A 25,591-nucleotide genomic window follows, 5' to 3' on the forward strand; every position below is an offset into this window, starting at 1 on the left:
ATCGATGAGAGAGAAACATCAATCAGCTGCCTCCTGCACACCTCCTACTGGGGATGTGCCCACAACTAAGGTACATGCCCTTGACCGGAATCGAACCTGGGACCCTTGAGTCTGCAGGTCGACGCTCGATCCACTGAGCCAAACCGGTTAGGGCTGATCAACATTTTTAAAGGAGTGTCTTTATAACATTGGGCTATACAAAATAAAGATTTCTAATAGCAAAAATTTTTATAATAACTAAGTTAAGTTTGAATAATAGATCTAAATCAAGAACAATACCCGAGGGCCATCAGCTAAAGATATTAAATAACCAGGAGGTGTTAGTGGGTGCTGTGTTGAATCATTTGGCTTGTGCTAAATCTGGTACCTTTATTGGCACTGACATCACCAGGTGATAAGCATCCAGGAGTTAATGCTTTTAGATTTAGTCACACATGGATTAGCTCAGAGTCCTGAATAGATAAACTTGCTGTTTCAAATAAAAAAACCATTAATAAAGTTTTTTGTTTTTTGGCGACACCTGCCTTCATATCATTTAAAAAGATAAATGTTAGGTTTAATGAGTTATAAAACATAACTTAGTAAAAGGAAGTTTGCTATTTATGTATGTACTCACTGCGTTTTTTTACCTCATTTTTTCAATTTTATTTTTTGCCTTTTGGCCTTTTAGCGAGGTCCTGAGAAGGTTCTTTTGGTCTCTACCTTCAGCCTGGATTATTCTTGATTATTTCACCCATTTGGCTGATGGTAATTTAGGAAACTAAAGCTAGGGCATTTTTGATGATGGGGCAATGACTAGGGGATTTAAGAAAATTAAAACTTGGCCTGACAGATCCTACTCTGTTCCCCCTCCCCCAAGTTTATCTTGATCTTTTTCTTGACATCTCTTTCAAGGTGTGGGTCAGGCTTTAATCACCATTTAGTAGTTTTGATTGTCTCTTCTAGACAGAAGGATTAATTTGTTCCTAGCTTCCAAATCACTTTAAATACCTTCACTGAAAATTAAACTAATGAGTAACAGTAAGTTCTTGTTACTTTCTATGATTTCCAGATCTCTTTTTTTAAAATATTTTTTTTATTGATTTCTGAGAGGAAGGGAGAGGGAGAGAGAGAAATATCAATGATGAGAGAGAATCATTAATCGGCTGCCTCTTTCACGCCCCCTACTGGGGAGGAGCCTGCAACCCGGGCAAGTGCCTTTGACTGGAATTGAACCTGAGACCCTTCAGTCCGCAGGCTGATGCTCTATCCACTGAGCCAAACCGGGTAGGGTTAGATCTTCTTAATCCTCTTGTTGGTTTTGCACATGAAATTTGCCACTTGGGAAAAGTCTTAGACACTTATTTAACACGTTTAACACTTAGGCACTTGAAACAACCCTGGGGTTCGTTGAAGTCAGCACGTGTCTCTTTAATCCTTCCATCTCTCCAGTATACCTGGTGAGTGTCTCGCTCGGAAGAGACGTTTATCTGTTGAAGAAAGATGGAATGGTTGAGAGCCGCCGGCGTCTGGTACATGTTACATGCGAACTCTTAGTAGCATCACACTGGCTCCCTGGATCAGAGGATTTATTGTGGCTGCGTGTAGCTCCAAGGCCGTTTGCTTCAAGAAAGTAGGGACCCACATCTTTTTGGTTTTGATCTTCACCATTCTGTCCCCAGCACTTAAATGAACATGGCTCCAGACCAGAGTCAGCCTTCCGTATTCATCAAGCGAAAGAATCATGAGCATCACCTGTTACTTGTCATTAGGTTTTGTAATAGGACTCAGCCGTGGGCAAACTACGGCCCGCTTGAAATGAATAAAACTAAAAAAAAAAAAAAAAGACCGTACCTAATGTTTACTTTGAATTTATATTAGTTCACACAAACACTCCATCCATGCTTTTGTTCCGGCCCGCCGGTCCAGTTTAAGAACCCATTGTGGCCCTCGAGTCAAAAAGTTTGCCCACCCCTGTCCTAGGTGGATCTGGAACCTGAGGGGAATAATGGAAACTGGTTAAATGCTCTACGGCAGGGGTCCTCAAACTACGGCCAGGGGCCACATGCGGCCGGCCGGGTGTTTTTGCTGCCACTGCCTGTTGCTTAGCAGCCAACGAGTTTTTTCTTAAACTATAGTCCGGCCCTCCAACGGTCTGAGGGACAGTGAACTGGCCCCCTGTTTAAAAAGTTTTTTGAGGACCCCTGCTCTACCTGTTGTCAGTGACTTCACATTCCATATCAACACCGTGTTCATTTCGAGACACAAGACTCTGCTGTTTAACACATGTGTTAGCAACGGCCAGCAACTGTTTCCTACTGTTCTCTTTCACATTTAAACGGCTGGTTTCCCCTTCAGGTTTGGTGTACTTCGTGGTTGTTAGTTTATTATGGTAGATTTCTTGGCAAATGTATATTTAAAGGGTGACTTTGTGACTTCTAGAAGGGAAGACCTCTATTGTAGACACTAGAATTGTGTAGTGTGTAGTATTGTAGACATTAGAATTGTGCACAATTTGAAATTGCGTGGTGCCGCCCACTCCGTCTCAGGCCCTTGAAGCAGCCAGGGCCGCTGCTGATCAGGCCCTCCCCAGGGCAGGCGCACAGAGGCCCCTGCTGCCCCGCCCCCGGCGCTGCATGCACCACCTCCTCTGTCAGGTTGACCCGTTACAGCGTCCTGGTTCATTAGCATATCTCTCTATTTTATATATATACATATATAGATATAGATATATATCGATGGTACATTTGGAACCTTAAAATAAGGCACTGTTGCCTGGCCAGTGTGGCTCAGTGGTTGAGCATTGACCTACAAACCAAGAGGTGAAGGTTCGATTCCCGGTCAGGGCACATGGTGGGGTTGCGGGCTTGATCCCCAGTAGGGGGTGTGCAGGAGGCAGCCGATCCATGCTTCTCTCTCATCATGGATGTTTCTCTCTCTCCCTCTGCCTTCCTCTCTGAAATCAATTAAAATATATTTAAAAAAAACAATGCGCTGTTTAGAGGAGAATTTAGAGTTCTGTGAATGCCATTCGCTCAAACCTTATGTCCTACAAACCGATTCTGTAACATTTTACAGCGTTTTCTCACCAGCTGATTTTCCGATGCAAGCCGGGAGGGCTCTTGGGGACAGTTGGGCTGGGTCAGGGCACATTGAGGGGACTAGGATTTGCGTAGCTAGGAACCTGCATCCAAACATTTGTCCCTGGTGCCGGGTTTCCGCTCACGGCCCACGCACGTCTGAAAGCCGAACCTGGCGTCGGGGCTGTGGGCTTGCATTTCTGTTTATGCTCCACGCACCTGTCCCGTTGCCATGCCATCACGCACGCGGCCTGTGGTTTTGGGAGCGACCTGCCTGCAAAGCGACCATGCCGTCCTCTGTGTCAAGGAGCTGCCATGTGGACAAGTGGCGGGGGAGACCTTCACGGCCGGTAGAAACCGAATGGAAACCTGGGTGCGGAGGACCACGTCAGGTTGCATCTGGTCCGAAAAGGAGACGCATTCCCAGGGCACGAGTCTGCTCCGAACTGCTTGTGGTCAGGACATTCGGAGCTCTGATTTCCCGTCAGCCCCTCGCCTGCCCGCGGCCACCGTCAGTCAGTGAGGGGCTCATCCGAGGCCCAGCCTCCAGGGCCGGCATTTCTGCAAGAATAATACAGCGTGGGCTGATGGGCCCCCTTAGCTCCCTCGGCAGAATTCACGTCCCGAGGCCATCCTCATACGGATTTTCTGTTCCCAAGTGCAGCGTCCATCATCTCACTGTTTTCCACTTGGCCATGTTTTGAAAATAGAGATGGAAAATTGCTGATGAATTAATTTTTCTTTTTTTTTTTTTTTTACTGTCATCAGCATAAACGTTCCGCGTTGTTTTGCTTGGGAATAGCACCCGGCCAACAAATGCCAGCGTTGCAGCGTGCGTGAACTCTGGCCCGTTGTCATGTCACTCGTGTTGTTTAGGTAAACAGCGTGCCTGTTTTTCTCCGAATCAGCAGCCAATTCGCTGGGAGCGATTTCCGTGTTAGTCGCGGTATTGGCTGGCGACACCATTAATGAGACAATAATTGGGACAGCGTGGTCATTGTTCTCCTAAAACACGATCCCGGGGTTGGAGCCGGCCTGGCAGAGGAGTCGCCCATGCACACCGAAAGGCAGGGCCGGGGCCCGGTGGCCGGTGCGGCCAGCTTTTAAATTCATCAGCCCGCTGCTGCTTAAGTTGTCCCAGCTGTTAATGCTGGAGCCATTACCGTAATGGACTCGGCAAATGAAGGGGAACGAAGACACGCACACTTTATTACCAGAGGGGCAATTTTCTCTTCATCTGTAATAGCAGCCGGGCCTCATATTGATCAGACCATCAAGATACTAATCCTCTGTAAAATTACTTGTTATAACTGAGAATGCGCTCACCCAAATCAGTCTGCGTCCTGCCTGTCTGCTGACTATTGAATACACACCGTGAGGCGGTTTATTTTTCATGATTGAAAGCCTCTGCCCCGGAAACGGGCGGCGCTCCCCTCGCCACACGGAGCGCTTCATCTCGGCGATAGCCCAGGGTTGTCTTTTTGTTTTAAACAGAACATCACCCACTTAATTAAGGAGCGAGCGGCTGCCTCGCTGCCTGAGTTATGCGGGTGTTTTATGGGCCCCTGGATTTATTAAGCATCTTGTTTTACATTCCGTCCGCGGTGCGTGCTGTAAATAAAAACAGGCCCTTCTTGCCCACAGTAGACATTTGCAGGTAGCAAATGTCAATACGTCCTCGAGGATGCGAGGTGCTTTGATTTATATTTCAGGCGCCAGGTTGCGCTGTGTCGATTGAACCCATAGGCTGGATGCGGCCTGGTGGCTTTGGCGCAGCAGATGGGCGTTTGCATCATTGCCTGAGAAAGTTTATGGTCATTTCTGCATCCTTGGCTCGGTAGATTGCTTTTGAGACAATGAGGCATATCTACTCCTCCCACCCCGCCCTTGTGTTTTGTGAGGAATGACTACAGCTACATATTATTATAATTACAGGAAGACCTATTCAAACTGAGTTCTATCTTCTTTAATACTTAGAATTTTAGGAATTATTCCTTAAAATTTCCATTTTTCTTCAGTATAGTCCCCACATACTTTATATGTTTATTTGTACACAGACTCAGATGCCCTCATGGCAACCTATTTTTTTTATTCTAATACATTGTCATTGCTTAAAGCATTCGCGTGGCCTTCTCTGTAGAGTTCATTCAGAAATTAGTCCTCTGTGTGCCGGAATTGTGGTCGGGGCTGGAGACTCAAGGATGAGTCAGATACAGTCTTTGCCACTGAGGACCTCAGCTCAGCAGGGAGATAGGCTACGGACAAATAATTGCAAGAACGCAGCATGGTCAATGTTCAGATCCACTTGTGAATGCAGTTCCTGGGAGTGGATGCCACTTACGGGCACAGGATTAAAATCAGGTCCTCGGCTTTTCTTGCCTTATTACCAAGTGCAGAGTTGTGCAGTTTAATCACACTTTCAGACTTGTGTGTGAATGATTGCTAGCTGTTTGAAAGAGACCGCATTCCCCCCGCCCACCCCCCACACAGGAGGCTTGTTTACTGCCCCCTGGAGACAAAGGAAAGATGTGTACAAGTGTTTGATCAGTGGTCTCTATAGAGTTTCCCATGGAGACCACTTTAAAGGAAGGGGATGGTGTTTATTAGCTTGTTTATGTCCTGGCGTGTATAGTATAATCAGTCTTGTTGTTTTAGAGAATAGTTTGTCAGGAGAAACTGGAGCCTGTCCTGGTGAAGAGCATGGATTTTGGAGCCAGGCTGCCTTTTTTTTTTTTTACCCCCACACCCTCTGCTTACTGGCTGGTAGATCTTGGGCAGGTCACCTGATGTCCTTGAGCCTCAACCTTCATCTGTAAAATGGGGGTAATAATAGCTGTGAAGATTAAGAGATTGAATAGATATAAAGCATTTAGAATAGTGATGTGCATATATTAGTATTCTAGCATTAAGTATGCTAATACTAGAATTCTAGCATTAAGAATTATTTTAGTATTAAGAATATTAAGTAATAGTCTGCTATTAAGTATAATGATAGTTATTGGCATATATAAGTGCACTATAGTCATTAGCTACTATTATTGCCATGGATGTGGCTAGAGGCAATGAAATTATTTGATTATTTTCACATGTGACTTATGAAAGACAGCTTTGTAAATGTTTGACCACAATGTGTATGGCATATAAGACAGTGAAGAATTCCTTATTTAAAATATTTTTCTGATTATGTAATTATTTATTATTTTAGAAAAATTTAAAAATATAGAAAAAACAAACAAACAGGAATTTAAAAGGTCTCCTGTAATCCTCCAGGGATAACCACTGTGCTACTTAGTATACACACTGGTGTATTTCTTAAAATATTATTATGCTTATTATATGTACAATATATGCAGTATGATCCCAATTTCATATAAAATATATGGACACGTATTTATATAAGATGTATTTTTAAACAATAGGAATCATAATGTGCCTATTTTGTATTTTGCTCTTTATTGTGAATATTTTCCATGTCATTACAATTATATGGTATCTCATCATTTGGATTTTTTTTTTTTTTTTTGCTATTATAAATTATCCTTCAGCCTGGCCAGTGTGGCTCAGTGGTTGAGCGCTGACCCATGAACCAAGAGGGCACTGGTTCATTTCCTATTCAGGGCACATGCCCGGGTTGTGGGATTGATCCCTAGTAGGGCGTGTGCAGGAGGCAGCCAATTGATGATGTTTCTCTGTCAAGGATGTTTATATCTCTCTATCCCTCTCCTTTCCTCTCTGTAAAAAAAATCAATGTAAAAAAATCAATCAATCAAATTATCCTTCGGTGATTATTCTAGCACATAAATCTCTGTGCAAATCTCTGGTATTTTCCATAGGGTCATAAGAAGAAGGTGGATTGTCAGGTTAACATTTGTAAAGGTTTTGGTTTGCATTGTCCAGTGCCACCCAGACAGTGATGCCGGTTTCTGCTCTGCTCTGCGAGTCATCATAACATAAAAATATTTGCCAGTACGGAAGCAATGCTGTAGGAGCTCATTGCTGAGTGAGTTTGTGTTTTCTTAATTATTAAATGTATGGTTGAATTCCCTCCTACCGTGTTTATTGGCCAAATATAGTTCCACTATAGTTCCTTTGTTCATTTTACTAATATATATTTATTTTTTCTTGTTGATTTATAAGAATACTTCCTAGACTAGGGATATTATTTATTAATCATGTGATGGAAATATTTTTCCTAGTTTGTATATTGCTTGACTTCTACCTTTTGGATTTTGTTATTCAAAAGTTTTCCTTTGTGTCTATATGGGGGAAATTTTCCCACCTACATATCCAATTAATGGCCACCTGTATGTCCTTGCAGTTATTTTATGTTTTAATTTTTTTCATATAGTTCTTTAATGCATCTAGAATTTTAGTATGATATGGAGTAGTTCTCTATCTTGCTCTTCCCAAATGGTTAACCCGTTATTCCCACTACATTTACTGACTAATTTGAATGTCAGAATACTCAGATACGCTTTTTATTCTGTTTCTTTTGTTATTCTTGACACACCATTCTAATGGTCAGAGTTTAATGATACCTTTCAATGTCAACCCCACCCATCACACCCCCACCCACCCACCTGCCCACCAACCCCACACAGGAATTAACCAACTCCAACACTTTTCATCGTGTTGTGTAGACTTCTACGCTTTTTAAAAAAGTTGTTAAAGGATAGTTGGCATACAGTATTTTATTAGTTTCAAGGCACAGCATAGTGGTTCGACATTTATATATCTTACCAGGTAATCTGCACACTACGTCTAGTACTCATCTGTCACCAGGCCACATTACCACACTGTCAGTGACTACATTCCCCTTCGCCTTATCACTCATCCCTCCACCCGCCCTCCTCTGGCAACCATCAGGTTGTCCTGTGTTTCTAGGAGCCCGTTTTTGCTCGCTGTTGTTTTGTTTGTTTGTTTCCATGGCTCTTCACTAGAGATAGCAGTTGCTGTCCGCGAGGGAGCCCTTCGCTGTCGTTGGGAGGCTGGCTTCTCAGATTCTGTCTGTCGTTACCTAGGTCATCTCTGCTAAGAGTCCCTCAATCTCTCTCTTGTTTCTTCAATCGTAAAATGGGCATTGTCCTCAACTCCCCTCCCTGCTTCAGCTGAGATGTCAAAAGATAATGAATGTAAGAGAATATTAAGCAGTCAACATGTTATATAGATAGAAAAACGATGTACAGTAGAAAGCTTTTACTGGTGTCTTATCCACCACTCCACCAGCCCCATTCCCCAATATAGAAACGATCAAGGTCTTTGGAGCAGATATTGTTATTATTTTTTTAAATATGGCTCTGCCCGGTTTAGTTCACTGGATAGAGTGTCGGCCCTCAAACTGAAGGGTTGCGGACTTGATTCCGGTCAAGGGCACGTACCAACTGAGCCACGCAGGCCAGCGCTGATAACAGGTTGTTTTTAATCCCAATGCAGAGTGATAATAGTATTCTGTGTAATTGTTAAATATTCTCTTTTAGAACAGCATTCACTGAAGGACATCATATCCACCAGGGTATGATATAGTTGACTCATAACATTTCTTGGCAAACGGTAGCACATAGAGATTGAAAGTTGTGTTTTTTGTTTTTACTTTACAGAGCATTTATTTACCCTCAATTGTTTTTAAATTTTTTATTTTTTTTTATTTCAGAGAGGAAGGGAGAGGGAGAGAGAGAGAGAGGAACATCGATAATGAGAGAGAATCATGGATTGGCTGCCTCCTGCACGCCGCACACTGAGGATCGAGCCCGCAACCCGGGCCTGTGCCCTGACCAGGAATCAAAGTTTGTCCTCCTGGTTCACAGGTCGATGCTCAACCACTGAGCCACACTGGCCGGCCTACCTTCAACCCTTGATTTGCTCTCCATCAACAATAGCAGGCCTTTTGTTTGAAGTGCTTTGTGTATGTATATGTAAGGCAGACCAGGGCTCAGGCAGCTGCACGGCAGACCGCCGGAAAGCCTTAGCTTTTGGCGGCCCTTTAGCCAGCGAGTGCTGTGCGTTTCAGAAGCGTTTTTCCTTAGCCGCCGAAGTGGCCCGACTCCTCTGGCCATTCCATCTCCTGCTCTTCCTCCTGTTTTTATTTAAGACTATAAAGTTACTTTAGTGTAAATGCTGCTGTCACCTTTGCCCTCAGCTAATCAAATAGTTTACCTTCAGGGAAGCATTTATCTCCCACTTTCATTATTATTATTTTTGTAGCTGTAAAGATAGATATTTTATGTCTGCAGAAGGCTGTAACAGTGAAACGAGGTATCGATCTGCTGTATTTAGCAATTTCTCTCCACCTCGCCATCAATAGCGTGTCAGCCTCTGTCTGTACCGTGGTTGACCTCACAAATAGCTCTTTATGCTCCCATTGGATTCAAATGATATAGTATGCTGAAAACTAAATCAATGAATGATTATCAAGTTTTTAGTATTATTTCATGACCTGGAGGCAACTGGTACCCCTGACGCTGAACAGTTGGGTGCACAATGAATATGGCAAGGTGAGTGTGTCTGGCTCTTGCTCAGCTGAGAGTGGGGGAAAACAGGGCCACCTTCCTGGGTTAGCTCAGACTTGCAGACTAATGATCTTCAAGCGCTTAGGGCCTTCAGGGAAGCATCTCGCCCTGCAGAATCAGACACAGAGAAGAGCAGTCCCTCCAGTCAGCTTTGTTCCCTGCCCTCCCCAACCATGAGCAGGTAGCAATGCGTCTAAGATTATTTGAGCTCTAAGCATGTGGCTTTTGCTTCCATTTACGGAGGAAAGATAAACACAATTAGATGCCGTGTCATTATACCCCTGAGGACCTAACAGAAAGGCACCCCGTAAGAGGAGGGAGAGTCACCTTGGTCCAGGTCTAATGGGACCCCTGGCTGCTGTCAGCGCCTAGAACAGATACTGCGTGTGGGAGTTCTTCTCCTCTCCTGGTCTGTGGAGCGTTGAACCAGCAGGAGCCACTGATTTGACTGCTTGTGAATGCTGCCGAATCCAGCAATAACATCCTATATAATAAAAGCCTAATATGCAAATTGTCCCCTCGACTGGGAATTTGACCAGGAGTTCTGCTCGCTATGACGCGCACTGATCACCAGGGGGTGGCGCGGAACATGGTGGGCTTCGGCAGCCCGGGCTGGCAGCAGGCAGCAGTGGAGGTGCTGCTGGCCCCGATGGGCCCTGATGAGAGCGGGATTGCAGTGGGATGGTGGAGCAGGTGAGCGGGTGGCGCCAGGCCAAGGTGGGTGCGGGCCCGATGACTCAGGCAGAGGGGGCTTGTGGGGGCCTTGGGGCCCAGGTGCTGCCCAGGGCCAAGAGGTCAGGTGGGACCTGCCCTTCCACACCGAATGCTCGTGCTTCGATCACTAGTCAGGACTAGGGACTGCACCCGTGCACGAATTTTGTGCACCGGGCCTCTAGTTTTTATTATAATCTTTATATTTAATGAAAAAACCTTGTAGATACTGACATTTGGGCTATGTAGAAGAGTGGGCGGGGAGTGATAGTGGATGAATGGGGAAAATGGATCACGTATGAATCAATTGCATTTGTCTCTAAGAAAGTGCCATTTTGGTGTATTCCTTTGTCCATCATCCCAGTTCAGAATGGTGGAGTATCGAGGAATTCAATTTATTGATTGACAAGGACTCTTGAGAAATTCATTTATTGATTCATTCCTCAGACATTTATTGAGAATCTACTATGTTCTGGTTAGGGAGATAGGAGATGAGGTCTAGCCCTTCCTCTTCATGGGAAAACTGTCCTGCTCACTTTCTCAAACCTGAGAGTCCTCTGCCTGCCTTATTCCTGCCTACGGCCATGCCCACCCCCAGAAGATATTTGAAGATGGAAAGTAAATGGTGGGTTTTATGACCACAGGTTGATGTCCAGCCAACTTCTGTGTTTCATCTGCTTGGAAGAAGGAAGTGGGGAGCCCTTTAGGCAAAGTCACAGAGCAGCAAGGCCGGAGGAGGGAATTTGGCCCAGCCCTCCGACTATGGGGCTGACGACAGATTCGGGTACGATACCCTCTTTTTCCCATAGTAGAGAACGTGCTGACATTTTAATAAATCAAGCATTGGGCTTTGGTCCCTGTCAGTCTGCTCAGAGACCCGCCTCTTCTAAATTCTTGGTTTACTTCTGTTACTCGTTATGAATCTGCGACCGGCTCATGAGCTAATCTGCTCTTGAAGCCATTTAAATTTTTGTTCTGAGTGCCATTAGAGGACTCCGTGCTGGCCTAAGAAGTACTTCTTTTCATTTGCCCTCTATCCATCCACATTGAGCTTTGAGGTACCGCCCAGGTCTCAGGTGAAGGGACTGCGGGAAGAGGTCCCTGCCCCTGAATTCGGCCTTTGATTTTGTGCTCCATGGATGCCTGAATAAGAAGTGAGGAATTTCCCCCTAAAATGACCCCTCAGGAAAGAGAAGCAAGCCAGTGGGAGATTGATGCGTGCTCATAGGTCACGCAAAATAACTTCGCGTGGTTCCCCGTGGCTCTGTGTCAGACACTAGCTGAGCTCTTTTTGCTCGCGCGTAGGACAATTAGTTGACCTCCGTACAAGCTTTAATAATGGTGTGTCTTAGCCTCTCTTGTTCCTTACCGTTGCGAGGTTATCTTCGCTCCCCAGACTTACTTAAGGAAGTGATAGTGATCAGGGCTTAAGGAGTGACTTTAGTGCTGCAGTCGATGTCGCCCTGCACCTTTCTATAAGGGTCATTTTCAAGTTCGTGCCACTAAAGGCTGCCTCTGATGAGGGCTGCTTACGGCTCTATTTGTGGCCGGAAAGCCCATTGTTGGTGAAAAGGCTATAAGAAGATCTGTCCAACTTAATTCTGGCTCCACGCCAGTCACTTTCAGAGACAATTGTAACGGCTTCTAAAGAAGAGGAGACATTCCTGGTTACTCAATCAAGATCAGGGGGAAATCTCTTTGTCAATATATGTTAATACACACATCTGAGTGGGGCCACGGGCATCCACTCCATACAGAAGGCATAAGATCTCAAACTTAGAATTACAGATGGATGTGTTTATGTCATATGCTAAGCCCTGCCTCTTTAGTGAGCAGACCAAAACAAAAAATGTTTTGATAAGTCACTGTGTACTAAAAATTATACCGCTTTCGTGAAATGAAATTATATATACAGTTATAGTCACATGCTATCATAGTGAGATGATAATATTAAGATGAAATGATATATTTTTTCCGATTATTATTTTTTTTTATTGTACACACTTCTGAACATTCCTGGAAAACGGACGCCTGGATTCTTCGGTGCCATTTTTAATTGTACACTTTAATTGTACACTTAGAAACTCCCTACAAGAGGAATAAACAGATTTCACATTCTCTTTCCCTTCTTCAGGATCGGAGATCGTGTATGTGTCTGTGGCTACCTAGGCGTCTAAAACATGGCATGCTTAAAAGCCCGGCTGAAGCCTGCTGCTTAACGGTGTGCTTTGCATGCATTTGTGACTTGAAATAGGGAAAGAAAAGTCAAATCGGAGACAGCTTGAATGGCAGGCTGTCGGTGTGGAGCCTCGTGAATTGGCAATGGTCTCATTTAGGACCTTCAGACGCGTCTCCGCCCGGACAGGAGGAGGCTCTGCATGTTCCGGGGGAGACAGCCACTCCCCGCCGCCGCGCAGGAGGCAGCCGTGCGTGACAGTTGCCCTCCGTTGCCGGCTTCTCGCAGCTTCACCTCTGACCCTCCGCTTAGCCGCTGCGCAGCGGTCGGAGCAGGTTGGCGATGGTGGTGAGTGACGGGCATTGGCCTGCAGCGCGCTCGTCATGATCGGGCTGTCAGAGGAGGTTTCCATCCGGCCGGCCCCCTCTGCAGCAGCCCGCAGTGCTTAGCTCCCGAGGCTGTCAGCCGCACCATCCAAGGCGCATCCAGATCCGAGGACTGAGTGCGTACACCTTCAATCGGAAGACAGGAAGCCTGTCCCTCTTCTTTTCTTTCCCTCATTTCCCCCTTTTTTTCCTTTTTGGTGAAATAGATTCACATGACGTGACTTTCACAGGGCCAAGAGGTTGAGTCTGCTGCCACGGTGTGAAAAGCACGGCTGTCTGCTGTGGTCTGCGTGTTAAATAGATGTGAGCCGCTCTGCCCGTCGCCTCTCAGCCCCGTCCTGCGTGTTCTGTCAGCTTCAGCCGTCGGTTTTGGTTTCAGGGCCCCTGCTAGCCCCGTGGTACCAGGGTGAGCGGACAGGATGAAGCGTTTCCCTCGGTCTTTGTGATGTTGCAGAGGGATGGGGAGGCTAGCGCGCGCGATTTGTGCGGCAGGGATTAGAATTTAAAATAAATAACGAAGAGGTTGTGTATGATTATTATCTCATTGAACATTCCCCCTCATGGTAAAGAAACTTGGACACAGGGAGTTTAATTGGCTGCGTAAGCCTTAGAAGCTCCGGAGGTCTGTCTTTGGCAATATGTTTTTCAGAGAGAGAAAAACACGGCTGTGCCTGCGGACCAAAGGGTCCCGGGTTCGATTCCGGTCAAGGGCACGTACCTCGGTTGCAGGCCCTGGTCTGGGCTCGCGCAGGAGGCAACCAATCGATGTGTTTCTCTCACATCGATGTTTCTCTCTGTCTTTCCCTCTTTCTTTCATGCTCCCTAAAAATCAATGGGAAAATATCCTCAGGCGAGGATTAGCAAAAAAGAAAGAAAAAAAAGAGAAACACAGCAGTGAAAGCCCTCTTTTCTCCTAAGTTTGAAACTCTGCATTAACAAGCATTGGGGGCGGGGGGTGCGTGTGAAGGAAAGCCCACCACACTCTTCAGGTGTTTGAGAAGTTCGGGTACCTGGACCTGGCTTGCTGCCAGCATTGTGGGTGGGTGGGGCGGGGAACCTGGAAGCCTGAATTCTCGTGTCCCTTCTGCCATCTCCGGCTGTGTCTCCGAGTGCAAGTCAGGCAACCCCTCCGTCGCTGTTCCTTCAAATGCAGAAGTGGGGGCACTCGTTGGTGACAAGTGCTTGCGTTTGTCAGAACTCTAGGCCCTCCAGAGGCACCTCCCCATCTCCTGGTCCTTTCCTCAGCGGGAAAGACTCCCTAAATAGCCAGCAGGCGATGCTGGGGCAGATAGAACGCTCTGGAACTCATGCATGCCCATCGTTGTGTTGCCACTCTTGCCCCCTCCCATATTGCTGATTTCAGTTAACTAAGCACTCACTTCGCCAACCTGCAGTGCGGTGCCCGTGCCGGGGAGGAGCAAGGCTGGTCTAACAATCAGATACATACGAGACAGGTTGGCAAGGGAAAACCCGATTTAATACGTACATGTGCATGGGAGCCCCGCAGACACGAGAGCGTCAGAGACCCCACATGCAGGAGAGGTGCAGAGGCAGATCGGGAAGGTGGGCGCAGTAGACATCCTGAGCGAGGGATGAGGCAGGTGCCTGGGGCTTCAAAGCCTGCAGGTGGGATAAGGTCCGACATTTAGTGCATAGATGTGGCCCCGCCCTCTAGGTCAAGAGTGGTCGTCTCTGATACCCTCTTATTCTGGGCCAGGGCTCTAATTTAAGTACTTCTTCTAGGTGGTTCCAGGAGGGGCAGGAGTTTCTCTTGCGCCCTCTGCTAAAGTGCCCTGAGCTCCAGACAGTCCGCCGACAACCACCCACGCACATTGTGGAGTGATGTGGTGTGAACCCCTTCTTCCTTCCCACCCAGTCATTCATTTATTTGCTCACTCTGCAAGTATTTTTTTTAAAATAATTTTTTATTGATTTTTAGAGAGAGGGGAAGAGAGAGAGAGAGAGAGAGAGAGAGAGAGAGAGAGAGAGACATCTATGTGACAGAAACATCAGTCGGCTGCCTCCTGCATGACCCTACCAGGGATGGAGCCTGCAACCCGGGCGTGTGCCCTGACCTGAAATCGGACTGGCAGCCTTTCTGTGCACAGGACAATGCCCAGTCACTGGAGCCACATAGGCCAGGGCTCAGCAAGGATGTTTTGAGCTCTTACTATGTGCCAGCCCGGTTCTAAGTCCTGGGATACAGCCACGAACCCGGCCGGCAGCACCTGCCTTCCCCGAGCTCAGATCCTGCAGGGAGGGAGGGAACAGAAACCAGTATCTCCCTTTTGGGGGCTCCCAGGGCTGCGAGGGAAATAAAGCCGGGCAAGAGGAGGCGCTCTGGGCGGATCCTCAGGGAAGAGCCCTTGTGGGGGGTTCCTTCTGGCAGAGAAAAGCCGGGAGGGGCTTCCCCACTCCTGCTCCTCCTCCCCCGGGTCACCAAGTCCGGCCTCCGGCCTGATGTCTTTCCTTCCTGCGTCTTCATGCCAGTCCCGTGTCCAGGCTCTTTCTGTCTCCTTCCCTTTCAGCTGTGGTTCCCCCTCCATCAAGTTCTTTAAAAGTGTCGCGTGGCTCTGCCCCTGGTCACATGTTAAAATTCAGACCCCCCTGGCCTTGCCCTATGCCAGTGATGGCGAACCTTTTGAGCTCTGCGTGTCAGCATTTTGAAAAACCCTAACTTAACTCTGGTGCCGTGCCACATAGAGAAATTTTTTGATCTTTGCAACCATAGTAAAACAAAGACTTATATTTTTGATATTTGTTTTATATATTTAAATGCCATTTAACAAAGAAAGATCAACCAAAAAAATGAGTTCGCGTGTCACCTCTGACACGCGTGTCATAGGTTTGCCATCACTGCCCTATGCGGTTCCCATGGTTCGAGTTTCGGTTATTATGTGGGGCCTGCCCCTTGCCCCCCGCCCCCATTCCTACCACATCACACCTGATACCCCTGCCGGAAAAAAGTGGGGCTTCTGTGCTGGTCCGCGAGCCCCATCTCTCATCTCCCTGCACCCAGACAATGAGGAGATGACCTTGTTTTCAACAGTAGCCCCCAGACTCTGATTGCTTTGTCCCTAGCGGTTACCTCACTGTGCCTGGTTAGCCATTTACCGCGGGGTCTGTGGGCGCCTTGAAGGCAGCGCCGTGTTTTCATTCGTGTCTGGTATTTTCAGGATCTGCCATGGTGTCCAGAACAAAACAGACACTCGAGGAACTGTCAGCTGGTCGAGATCTGCTGGTTGAGGCCTTGAGGTGTCGCATCACTTTCCAGTTCCCGCCCAGTGCCCCAGCGGGAACTCTGAGGTCTCTGTTCCAGGCCAGGTGGAGGTTAAGGCACCTAAGGGCAGACACTGCTTATCCTGCTTTTATCAGCTGCGGTGTCAACAGGCACTAAAAGGCAAGGACCTGCTCTTCTTTCTGGCTGGTGAGGATGGGAGGAGAGGTGCCCGAGGCAGAGTACACCCTCACCTCTCAGAATAACAGCAGGCGGCAAAAACCACAAAAAGGCCAGCAGAAGGTTCACATTTTTTCTCCTGATGTCTAGGGGAAGAGGGAGCTTTGTAATGGTAGAAGGAATGAATGGGGAAGGAAAAATAAAAGAGTCTGGTTTCCTAAGATTTGAGGACAGGAAGGGACTTCAATCACAACCCTCAATCAGTGTATTGGCAGAGCCCCAAGACCTGAAACCCTAGAGGGGGCTCCCCTTTCTGTTTGGTTTTATATTTATTTTAAAAATGTGTTTATTGATCTCAGAGGAAGGGAGAGGGAGAGAGAGAGAGAGAGAAACATCCATGATGAGAGAGAATCATGGATCGGCCGCCTCCTTGACACTCAACCATTGAGCCACACCGGCTGGGGCACTATTTTTTTTTTTTTAAACGAGTCTATTGAGATTTCATTTACACAAAGACAGTTTACCCATTTAAAATGTACAAGTCAATGTTTGGGATTTGTTGTTGTTGTATATTTACCGGGTTGTGCCATCATCCCCCCTGAAGTCTAATTGTGGAGCTGTCTCCTCTGAGAGAAAGCCCTTCTCACCCGCTGTCCTTCCCCATTCACGCCGCCCCCTCCCAGCCCCGAGCAGCTTCCTATAGACTCCCCGTGCTAATAGATCTGCCTTTCATAGATATGTCATATAAATGGAACCAAAATAGGTGGTCTCTGGTGGCTGGCTTCTTTTACTGAGCATAATCCATATGTTTTCAGCATCCATCCATGTCGCAGAATATATGCATCCTTCATTTCTTTTTGTGGCCGAACAATATCTCATTCCATGGATGGACCACATCTTACTTACCCATTCATCACGGGGCGACATCTAGGTGTTTCCCTTTCGGGGGCCATGTCCAGGAATGCTGCTGTAAACATTCGTGAGCCAGTTTCTGTTCAGGCATATGTTTTCCTTTCTCTTGGGTTCTATACATAGGAGTGGAGTGATTGAGTCACGTGGTTCCTCCGTGTAACTCTCCGAGGATTTGCCAAACTGTTTTCCAAAGCGATTGCATCGTCTCACATCCCCACTAGCCACGCACACAGGGTTCCTGTGCCTCACCTCCTTGCTGACACTTGTTATTGTCCAGCTTTGCGCCTCTCTCATTTCATTCTCATACGTCTGTGAGTCAGCCAGAGAACAATATTCTGGCTGTCATTTCGTAGATGAAAAGTCCAGTATGCCGATGAAATGAGATGCCTCGGCTGTGTGTGGATGGGGGTGTGTGTGTGAAGGGGCAGGCATATTCAGAAGAATAAGTCATCTAAAAGTGCTTTCCGGGTTTTTGAATGAGAGTCTTAGAGCTATGGTGGAGACCCTATTCCCCACCCCCACTTTTAAAAAAATTATATTAGTATGATTGCATTAAAAAAATTAAAGTGTAATTCACATAACGTAAAATGAACCCTTGTAAAGTGTATGAGATAGCAACTCTTCTTCATGTGTATGTCTTAGTGCTCCTAAGAGTAATATTGTCTTTAAGATATGTGCATATGATTAAAAACACCTTTTTTTTTGTTTGTTTGTTTAAAAAAAGAGGGAGCCTGGCCAGTGTGGCTCAGGGGTTGAGCGTTGACCTATGAACCAGGAGGTCACGGTTCAATGCCCGGTCAGGGCACATGCCTGGGTTGCTGGCTTGATCCCTAATGGGGGGCAGCCGATCAATGATTCTCTCTCATCACTGATGTTTCTGTCTCTCCCTCTCCGTTCCTCTCTGAAGTCAATATATATATATAAGAGAGGGACAAATACAAAATTTGATCTTCAGGGAGCCATCCAAGATATACAAAGGAACAAGAATACAGGGACCAGAAGCCACTTGTTTTAAAGCAATTAAGATAATTATGTTGACTTCCTTCTGTACTTTAGATACAGCCTTTTCAAAATGAGAAAGATATGCCTGCCTTGTGTTCCAACATGAATATTTAGCAGTGTCCTCTCTAACCCTAGGATCACCCGGTAAATGTTAACAAGAAACATAGACCTGTGTTTTCCCTGTCTTACTGTTTTTCTACAGGAGTGGTGACAGCTAGAATGACTTCATGTCACTGAGCCCACAAAGCTGAATGTTACATGTGTAGTTCCCTGGGTGGGTGTGCAGTGTAGTTGTTTTTTTTTAAAGATCTGGACACAGTGACTGGATGTCAGCAGTTACATCTGTTTTATAATCCTGAAGAATTTTGCATACTTATATATGGAGACAGAAATTGCAAATAAGAATTTTATAATAAATTATATTCCCTTGTTATGTCTCTGCTAAGTGAGGAGAATATTTTATGAACATGTGAAATCTTTTAAAAATTAAAAAAAATTGATTTCAGAGAGGAAGGGAGAGGGAGAGGGGGGAGAGAGAGAGAGAGAGAGAGAGAGAGAGAGAGAGAGAGAGAGAAACATCAATGATGAGAGAGAATCACTGATTGGCTGCCTCCTGCACACCCCCTACCGGGGATCGAGCCCGCAACCTGGGCATGTGCCCTGATGGGTAATGGAACCGTGACCTCCTGGTTCATAGGTGGATGCTCAACCACTGAGCCATACCTGCTGGGCAAAAAGAGGTTTTCTTGATTGTAAAGCCACCTAGGTTACCCTTACTTGCTGTTTAACTGTAGTCCGCATGGAAGCTTCCCTGACCACTAGGTGTCCCCTTTTGGTCCTTGCCTTCCTCCTGGGCCCCCGGCTTTTAGAAGAACCCGAAGGAGGATGAGACCTCAGGAGACTGAAAAATGCAGGGGACCCGCACCCTGATGACTCCAGTTGCCTCTACTTCTGTTCCTCCTTGCTCCCTGGCTGGTATTTAGGTAATAGATCAATTCTTTGGAAACCTACTGAATGCTTGATGCCGCTCTCTCATCACGGAAGGTGGTAAAGTGGGAGGAAAGAACGACTGTGTTCATCTTGATATGTTAGGTAATGAAGTAATTGTAACGTTTGCAGAGAACTTTAGGAATACTTTTAATGCAATTTATTGTCATGGGACTAATGTTGCTAGGCAAATAATGATTGCATTATGAATATTAATTTTCCTGTCCTATAATAGAATCATCCTGGCTGTAACTAACATGGAGGATCCTCTGTAATCCTCACAGGAACCCTCCACGGCTGCCATTCCCCCCCCCCCCCCCCCCCCAGCTTTTAGAGATGAGGAAATCAAAGCTCAGAGAGTTTGGTTAATTTGCTCCACGTTTAATAGAGCTTGGTTGCTTTCAGAACCCCCCCCCCCCCCCCCACACACACACACACTCCATTTGGAAATTGTTACAGCATTATAGCAGTGGGTAAGTGGGTAGAGTTTGACTTAAGTCAATAACATTTAACATTCCTGTAAGAGAACTCAGCGGAGAGCAGCCCTGGAAGCCGGGCTTGGCTGTGAGTAGTTGTGTCGGGGAAGCGATCAGTGTGCCCTGGATGTGGGCACCCTTCAGGAAGGCTGCGGGCTCTTTGCAGAATTACAAATCGCGTACACGCAGGGACCACTTCCTCTCACTCGCCTGCACATGCCTCTCCCATTAGCAGGGAAACAGCAGGACACTTGACAGCCCCGCGCAGGCCCGGAGCTTCATAGAATGGAACAGTCTTCTTATTCAGTTAGGGGCGCGCTCAGAAGACGGGCATGCAGCGAGGCCTAGGTGCTCCTGGAGACTGCTGGCTGAGACGGTCTCTTGTACCTGAATTTAGATTCTGCATTCATTTCCAGATTTCTCCATGCCAGCTTTCTCTCAGTGCCGAGGAATGTGATTGTGCCCAGTACCTCTCCAGTGGACTCCCAGTTGTGGCGGTGGTTTCTGCAGACCACGGGGGGATGTATAACAAATGTGAGATGAGAGAGCTTTGTCAGGGCGGGAGCTCGTCCTCTGGAAAGCTGGAGCAGGGAAGTGGGAGCCCTCCCCAGTGCCAATAGGCCCCCCCACCTCGCCCCCTAAGGTCTGCCTGCAACACCCTCTGTTCTCTCTCTTTGTTCCCCTTCCCAACTCCGGTCCTGGCAGGGATCTGTGACATTTCCGAGCAGATCAAACGAGCCCCTGACACCTGATTGCCCAGTGTCTGTTTACAGTTGCTTTCCAAGGACACCTAGACAAGATGGAAAGCTTAACGCGCTGTAATTAAATTTGCATCTGCTCTGTGACAGGACTCAAAGGACTTTTCTTTCCCTCCACCTAGGAATCTCATTGTAGAGCTCCTACTGGCTTTGACCCCGCAACATCTGAAAAGGCAAGACGCGGACAGGTAAACAAGCATTGGTTCAGTCGACTGCCTGTCATGATCATGATGCATATTCAATAAGGTCCCCGATATCCCTTTCTGCCTCTGCGTGCTACTCTTCACCCGCTTGTTTAGCCAGATTTAGAACGGGTCTGAAATGCAAGAACTGTAGCTTGGAGGGGATTTTTTTTTTTTTAAGTAAAATCTTTTTGAAAGAAAACAAACATTGCCTCACAATCTGGATGGGTTTAACACACCCTTTGGGTTGTACATGGCTCACAAACGCTCATGAATAATTCAGCAAAGGCAAACACAACCTGCTGGTGGTACCCAGTGTTATTCACACTCGCTAATGAATAATTCCCTTTGGCTCTTCTGGAGCCGCGCTGAGGAGTGGCATCTGAGACTCACACGGGTTATTATTGGGCGATTTGTCAGTGTCCTTGGGGCATTGTGAGCCAGTGTCCAACTCAGCTACCCACCCCGCATGCCTCCCGGGTCCTTCTGGGAAACGCGCAGCTCCCTCTGTCCCAGGTTTTTAACCCTGGAATGTTGCTATGGGAGAGGCCATGCGCTAACAGGACTCAGCTTCCACTGTCGTCTCATTGAGTCACTTCCTTTCATGGTTTCATTCAAATAAAGACGTGTTTGTTGAGCACCTTACTAGGTGCACAGTACTGAGTGCGGCATTGTGGGTGTACAGAGGTAAGATAGTCTTTATGTGCTGTGTCCTCCAGGGGTGGGGAGGGTGTGAAGGAGAGGCATGGGGTCCTGGAGGGAGGGGCTCAGGGTCTTTTTTTTTTTTTTTGTCAAAATGACCAGTTAGCGGTTGGATTTTCATCCTGTTCTCAGACATGCATTTCCATCCATATGTGCTGTTGGTAGCATTGTGTGATATTGCTTTAGACCAGTGGTTCTCAACCTTCCTAATGCCGCGACCCTTTAATACAGTTCCTCATGTTGCGGTGACCCCCAATTTCATTGTTACAAATTTAACATCATTAAAACAGTGATTAATCACAAAAACAATATGTAATTCTATATGTGTTTTCCGATGGTCTTAGGCGACCCCTGTGAAAAGGTCGTTCAACCCCCAAAGGGGTCGTGACCCACAGGTTGAGAACCACTGCTTTAGATAAACCTAAAGTTTGATTCATCTTGGAACTGTTTATCAGATAAGCCTGATAACATAACCCCAGAGATGAATAAGCGACCCTTGTTCATTTCTGCTGCACTGAGGTCAGGAATGTGCTATGGTGACCTGGCTTTAGCAGCCTGGGGAGCCTAAGGATGGTGAACGTGGATGTATTTCGGCATGAGTGGTCTACATATCACACCTTAGTAGTCATATGCCAGTGTATGACTGAGATCCTTGAGGCACACCCAGCCTTGGTGAGGTCATTTCTGGCGTCCTGCATCTACTTGAGCTTTTCCTATAGAACTCTTAGCTCTCGCTCTTCTTTCTGAGCACACTGGGAAGACTACAGTTCCCAGCTTCCCTTGCAGTGAGGTGGGATCATATGATTAGTTCTGACCAAAGAAACGGAAGCAGAAGGGCTGGGTATCATTCCTAGTCAAGACATTTAAGAGCTAGTGTGCCACTTGCATGCTTTCTCTTTCCCTGCCACAGTGACTTTGGGGACTCTGTGTTCCAGGTATTGGGGTCTCCAATAGTCTGATCCATGAATGACTGTGTGGAGTAGAGCCCACCTCTGCTTCCCATTGGCCCACACTGGACAGTAAGAAAGTTTGTTTGTTGTATTAAGCCCCTGAGATTTGGAAGTTTGTTCACCATGTAGCTTAGACCATTCGCGCTAATACAGAGGGATTAGTACAGGAAGAGATGGTGTGTGTGTGTGTTATTAGGACCTGGTATTCCACAAGATCCCAGCTAGCTTTGCAGAATGTAGCTTCAGTGGGGAATTGGAGGGTAGGTGCCACTTAGGGGCCGAAAAAGAGTTTATTTCACCAATTACCAAGGCCTCTGTGGAAGAAATAACATTGGTATTAACAGAGTCTTGGAAATAAGCAAACAATTAGTAAAAAACAAAAAACAAAAAAAGAGCCAGAATTGAATTGAGGCAATTATAACACATATTTTTGAATTTTAAATTTTATCCAGCATGTGTAGTTTGGTAAAGTTACACATGTAATTGTTCTCTGTGGGTATAGTTTTATACCCATTCTGGCCCCTGAGCTAGGAATGGTTTTTATGTTTCTAAAAGATTGTAAAGAAAAAAAAAAGAAGACAGAGAATATTCATTATATTTCCTATGTGGCCCTGTAGAGAACAAAGTTTGCTTTTTTTTGGTTTATATCTTAACATCTCCACATACAATTATCAGCAAGTATCCCACTAGAATCGGAATTTCTTGAGAACCAGAAGGCAGGGGTTTTATGAATTCCTGCTGTCACGGTGCATGGAGCAAGGTGCACGTTCAGAGCACGTTGACTGGATGGAGTTGCACACAGAGCACGGGAGGTGAGACTTTTCCAGGAGGAGGCCTGAGGGGAGAGCATGGCAGGCCGCCGGTTAGAACCAACAGAACGTTTCTTCTTTTTACTGGGCTGGTGACAGCTATGGGTTCATTTTGACCTAATGTGTATGGATATTTATGTACTTTTTACATTCATTTTTATTATCAAATAGAGGTCGTATTTTGGAAGGTTTTAAAGATCTTACCTTGTACTCTGGCATCAGAGTGTTGTTTTCTGGTTAATGTGTTTGGCGTTGATGTTTCAGTTTCCCTTTTTCCTCCGGTGACACTTACATTAAAAATATTTATGCATGTTTCTGTCTGTTCAGTTATTTGCTCACTCATAGGTATGTACCCACAAGAAATGGAAGCATGTCCACACAAATACTCGGACACAAATGCTTATAGCAGCATTATTCGTAACAGCCCCCAAATACAAACCAACCCCAAAAGGCCTTTAGGGGCTGAATGGATAAGCACAATGTCCTGTCACCACACAGTGGAATATTATACTGCAGTGAAAAGGAATGAGGTTGTGATACACACTGCAGTATGGATGAGCCTTAACAGCTTTATACCAAGTGAAAGCCAAACACAGAATACAAAATGTTGTATGAATCCATTTATAGAAAATGTTTGTAACTGACAAATCTGTAGAGACAGAAAGCAGATTAGTGATCGCTGAGGGCTGGAAATGGGGTGAAGTGGGGACTGAGAGTGAATGCTGTGATATGGAATGTGCTATGGTATGATGACAAAATTCTAAACTTAGATTGCGTAGGTTGTGGTGAATTGTTGCAAAGTTCTGTGAGCCTACTAACACTAAAAACTATTGAATCGTGCTTTCTAAATGGGTGAATTTAATTTTATGTGAATTTTAACTCAAGGATATTAGCAAAAATTATTATGCAGTGGATGGCTCATTTTCCAGTGATGCTGCTGATTTTATACCCTTTTATTCAAGCAACGGTTAGATTGGAATCTCTTATATTTTACCTTTCTTAATTAAAATCTCCTGGAAGCAAAATTTGATTTATATTAAGCCCCCTTTGACCCAACTATCTATTTACGTGAATTTATTCTACTGAATATACTGGAATACATGTACAGAGGCATGTACAATAATTTTGTGGTGGCATTATTGGCAGTGGCAAAACATAAGAAACAATCTAAATGCCCATCAGTAGGGGAAAGGTTAAAAGATAAAGGGAAATGTAGCCGGTGAACTACCCTAGCACCACTGACAAGAGACTATTCTCTCTGTGCCAATATGAAACCATCTTTTTTAAAAAAATATATTTTATTGATTTTTTACAGAGAGGAAGGGAGAGGGATGGAGAGTTAGAAACATCAATGAGAGAGAAACATTGACTAGCTGCCTCCTGCACACTCACTACTGGGGATGTGCCCGCAACCAAGGTACATGCCCTTGACCGGAATCGAACCTGGGACCCTTCAGTCCGCAGGCCGACGCTCTATCCACTGAGCCAAACCGGCTAGGGCTGAAACCATCTTTAATATACTTAAGTTAAAAAAGCAAGGCGCAGAATACTTGGATTTCCATTTGTGTAGAATGCTTGCAAAAAGATCCATTACCTCTGGAAAGATTCAACAGTAGTTACCTGTTCAGGGGAGAAAGTTTGGGTGGGAGAAGTAATAGGAGAGAGACAACCTTTTCCAGGGTTAGACTTTTTTTGTACCCTTTTCTCCGTAGCAGCAGCATTCATAATAGCCAAGAAGTGGGAACAGCGCAAACGTTCATCAACAGATGAACAAAATGTGTTGCATCCATATATGCATGCAAGTAGAATGTCTGCGTCAAAGGAGATTCAAATCTAAATCACTTTTGCTTTTGGGAATTTTAATTCAAGGGTAGTTAGTTAGTGTTCAAATATTACCTTGAAGGTTTTTTTTTAGTTGATTTCTATATTGCAGCTTAGCAACCAACTTTGCCCCTTCCTGTCCATGTGGAATCATTTGTTTTAAGACTCATCCCCCATCCCCCAGCCGCTAAAGATGGACAATTATATGGTCTTGCTGTCATTTTACAGTCTTCTCTCCCAGCTGTGTGGTAGCGGTGTATCTGCAGGGCAGGAAGGTGGCTTGCAAGGGACAATATCAGACCACCCACAATTATTTTAATGTCTCCTGTGATATGATAAATGAAAGTTATCTCTCTATATATCTATATATAAAAGCATACGCGACCATTATGACCGGACAACCAGCCGGTAACTATGATGCGCACTGACCATCAGGGGGCAGACGCTCAACACAGGAGCTGCCCCCTGGTGGTCAGTGTGCTCCCACAGCCTGTGTGGCTTGTTGGTGAACTGGGTTAGGGAGTGTCCATGGCTTCAGGACACCCTGTGGTGATGCCTCTTACGATCCCTCTTCCAGGTAGGGCCTTTGACACCTTTCACAAGGTTAGCTGGACTCGTATTACCGTTATTATCCAGGGATGCCACTTGTGCTGTTACATTGGTGAAGAACCACATGGCTTTTTTGAGCCAGACTGGGGCCCGGGGAAACCCAGAGAGCTTGTTGGCTTCTCCGAGAGGGCCTGGCTGCTTCACACGG

At 45.9% G+C, this 25,591-nt stretch overlaps 1 protein-coding gene across 6 annotated transcripts in view; it reads left to right on the top strand.

Moving 5' to 3' along the window:
- Positions 1-25,591, top strand: part of FTO (FTO alpha-ketoglutarate dependent dioxygenase) — a 442,045-nt gene that overhangs the window by 2,364 nt on the left and 414,090 nt on the right. For 4 of the 6 annotated variants that reach the window (XR_013996928.1, XR_013996929.1, XM_081108555.1 and 1 more), the window contains exon 2: positions 20,493-20,558. The exons of the other annotated variants lie outside the window; for them this stretch is intronic. Coding sequence is in view for 2 of the 4 variants with exons in the window: in XM_081108555.1 (XP_080964681.1) it covers positions 20,493-20,558 (66 nt within the window). In the remaining 2 variants the exon portion in view is untranslated. The remainder of the gene's footprint in view (positions 1-20,492; positions 20,559-25,591) is intronic. 6 annotated transcript variants of the gene reach the window in all.

The sequence above is a fragment of the Myotis nattereri genome (assembly GCF_964212035.1).
Source record: "Myotis nattereri genome assembly, chromosome: 15".
In the NCBI taxonomy this organism is placed as follows: Eukaryota; Metazoa; Chordata; class Mammalia; order Chiroptera; family Vespertilionidae; genus Myotis; species Myotis nattereri.